General features: G+C 41.6%; 1 protein-coding gene across 2 annotated transcripts in view; it reads left to right on the forward strand.

The window, feature by feature from the left end:
* The window catches only part of slc25a10b (solute carrier family 25 member 10b), a 14,277-nt gene that overhangs the window by 10,116 nt on the left and 1,661 nt on the right, over positions 1–2,500 (forward strand). The window contains exons 5-8 of one of the 2 annotated variants that reach the window (XM_030780098.1): positions 195–236; positions 535–578; positions 1,722–1,792; positions 2,248–2,348. In XM_030780098.1, the coding sequence (XP_030635958.1) occupies positions 195–236; positions 535–578; positions 1,722–1,792; positions 2,248–2,348 (258 nt within the window). The remainder of the gene's footprint in view (positions 1–194; positions 237–534; positions 579–1,721; positions 1,793–2,247; positions 2,349–2,500) is intronic. The other variant, XM_030780099.1, reaches the window with a different exon arrangement.

Below are 2,500 nucleotides of genomic sequence, written 5' to 3' on the forward strand. Positions count from 1 at the left end.
CAGACATGGTTAAGGTCAGGTAAGAGAAGTCAAGCAGACATGGTTATGGTCAGGTAAGAGAAGTTGAGTACACAGCAGACTGTTATTGTATCTACATTCATATCATAATTACAGTCTTATGGGAGAAATTCAGCCACACAGTGATGGAGCATGTGTTTACTGTCTTTGACCTTGTTTTTGTTTGTTATTTTCAGAATGCAGAATGACATGAAACTTCCCCCTGAGCTGAGGAGAAAGTGAGTGTGTGTGTGTATGTGTGTGTGTGTATGTGTCTGTTTTATAATGGCTAGATACTGCTAGACTGGACAATCACCCATTCCAAATTTCAAATGCACACTTAAAGCATGTAATTACAGTATTATAAAATCATTAATGAATTATGACAGTATGTGACATTAATGAATTATGACAGTATGTGACATTAATGAATTATGACAGTATGTGACATTAATGAATTATTACAGTATGTGACATTAATGAATTATGACAGTATGTGAAGTGTGAACTGTGGGTTTGTCTCTCTGTGTCTCGCAGTTATAAACATGCACTGGATGGCCTGTTCAGAGTCTGGAGAGAAGGTATTACAGACACACACGCGCACGCACACACACACACACACACACAAACATATTCTGATAAGGCTGTGATAAGAGCAGTGGAGTGGGTTATAATGTGGGTTATAATTAGTAATCAAACTGTACAGTGAGAATGGGTCCCTGTGTTACACAGGTGTTTATGTGTGTTTGTGTCTCCTCTCTCTCAGAGGGGACACAGAATGACAGTAAACAAACTGCACAGTGAGAATGGGTCCCTGTGTAACACAGGTGTTTAAGTGTGTTTGTGTCTCCTCTCTCTCAGAGGGGACACAGAATGGCAGTAAACAAACTGCACAGTGAGAATGGGTCCCTGTGTAACACAGGTGTTTATGTGTGTTTGTGTCTCCTCTCTCTCAGAGGGGACACAGAATGACAGTAAACAAACTGCACAGTGAGAATGGGTCCCTGTGTAACACAGGTGTTTATGTGTGTTTGTATCTCCACTCTCTCTCTCAGAGGGGACACAGAATGGCAGTAATTAAACTGCACAGTGAGAATGGGTCCCTGTGTAACACAGGTGTTTATGTGTGTTTGTGTCTCCTCTCTCTCAGAGGGGACACAGAATGACAGTAAACAAACTGCACAGTGAGAATGGGTCCCTGTGTAACACAGGTGTTCATGCGTGTTTGTGTCTCCTCTCTCTCAGAGGGGACACAGAATGGCAGTAATTAAACTGCACAGTGAGAATGGGTCCCTGTGTAACACAGGTGTTTAAGTGTGTTTGTGTCTCCTCTCTCTCAGAGGGGACACAGAATGACAGTAAACAAACTGCACAGTGAGAATGGGTCCCTGTGTAACACAGGTGTTTATGTGTGTTTGTATCTCCACTCTCTCTCTCAGAGGGGACACAGAATGGCAGTAATTAAACTGCACAGTGAGAATGGGTCCCTGTGTAACACAGGTGTTTATGTGTGTTTGTGTCTCCTCTCTCTCAGAGGGGACACAGAATGACAGTAAACAAACTGCACAGTGAGAATGGGTCCCTGTGTAACACAGGTGTTCATGCGTGTTTGTGTCTCCTCTCTCTCAGAGGGGACACAGAATGGCAGTAAACAAACTGCACAGTGAGAATGGGTCCCTGTGTAACACAGGTGTTCATGCGTGTTTGTGTCTCCTCTCTCTCAGAGGGGACGAGGAAGCTGTTTTCAGGGGCCACAATGGCGTCTAGCAGGGGAGCTCTCGTCACCGTGGGACAGGTAAAAAAAATAAAAAAATAAAAACAGCATTGAAATAATATAAAAAAAATAATGTATAAAAAGTCATGAAGACCTGAGGATGATGAAGAGAAATGTTTCTGAATTTTTGTTGCATGATGCTGTTGAAATCACCACACACAGACACACACACACACAGGGGTCAATCAGGTTCAAGCTGACTACGTGGCATTTGGATCAAAGTCACCATCGCCCTCTAGTGGTTCAGATGATTAAGTGCGGTCTCACTGTTGAAAGAATTTTGAAAGTGCATATCACTCATTCTTCTTATTCTTATTCTTATTCTCATTGTCATTGATTTTATTGCTTTTGTTGACGTTAATTGATTCTTTTATCTATTTATTTATGTCAAAGGGAGCTGATTTCTATCTGATTTCTTTGCCTATGTAACCCCTCTCTCTCTCTCTCTCTCTCTCTCTCTCTCTGTCTTTCAATAGCTGGCCTGTTATGACCAAGCAAAGCAGTTGGTGCTTAGCACAGGCATTTTGGGAGATAATATCTTCACTCATTTCCTGTCCAGTTTCATTGCTGTGAGTAAAAAGGCCTCTTATTGGTCCTGCAGGTCACATGGCTAAAATGTGACATGGCTTGTGTCCAAAAGCAACATATATCATATATAGAAATAAGTAACATACACACATATGTACATCTCCTACATTAATGTCTGTTTTTTTCTCACACACACACACA

Source organism: Chanos chanos, chromosome 7 (genome assembly GCF_902362185.1).
Source record: "Chanos chanos chromosome 7, fChaCha1.1, whole genome shotgun sequence".
NCBI classification, from domain to species: Eukaryota; Metazoa; Chordata; class Actinopteri; order Gonorynchiformes; family Chanidae; genus Chanos; species Chanos chanos.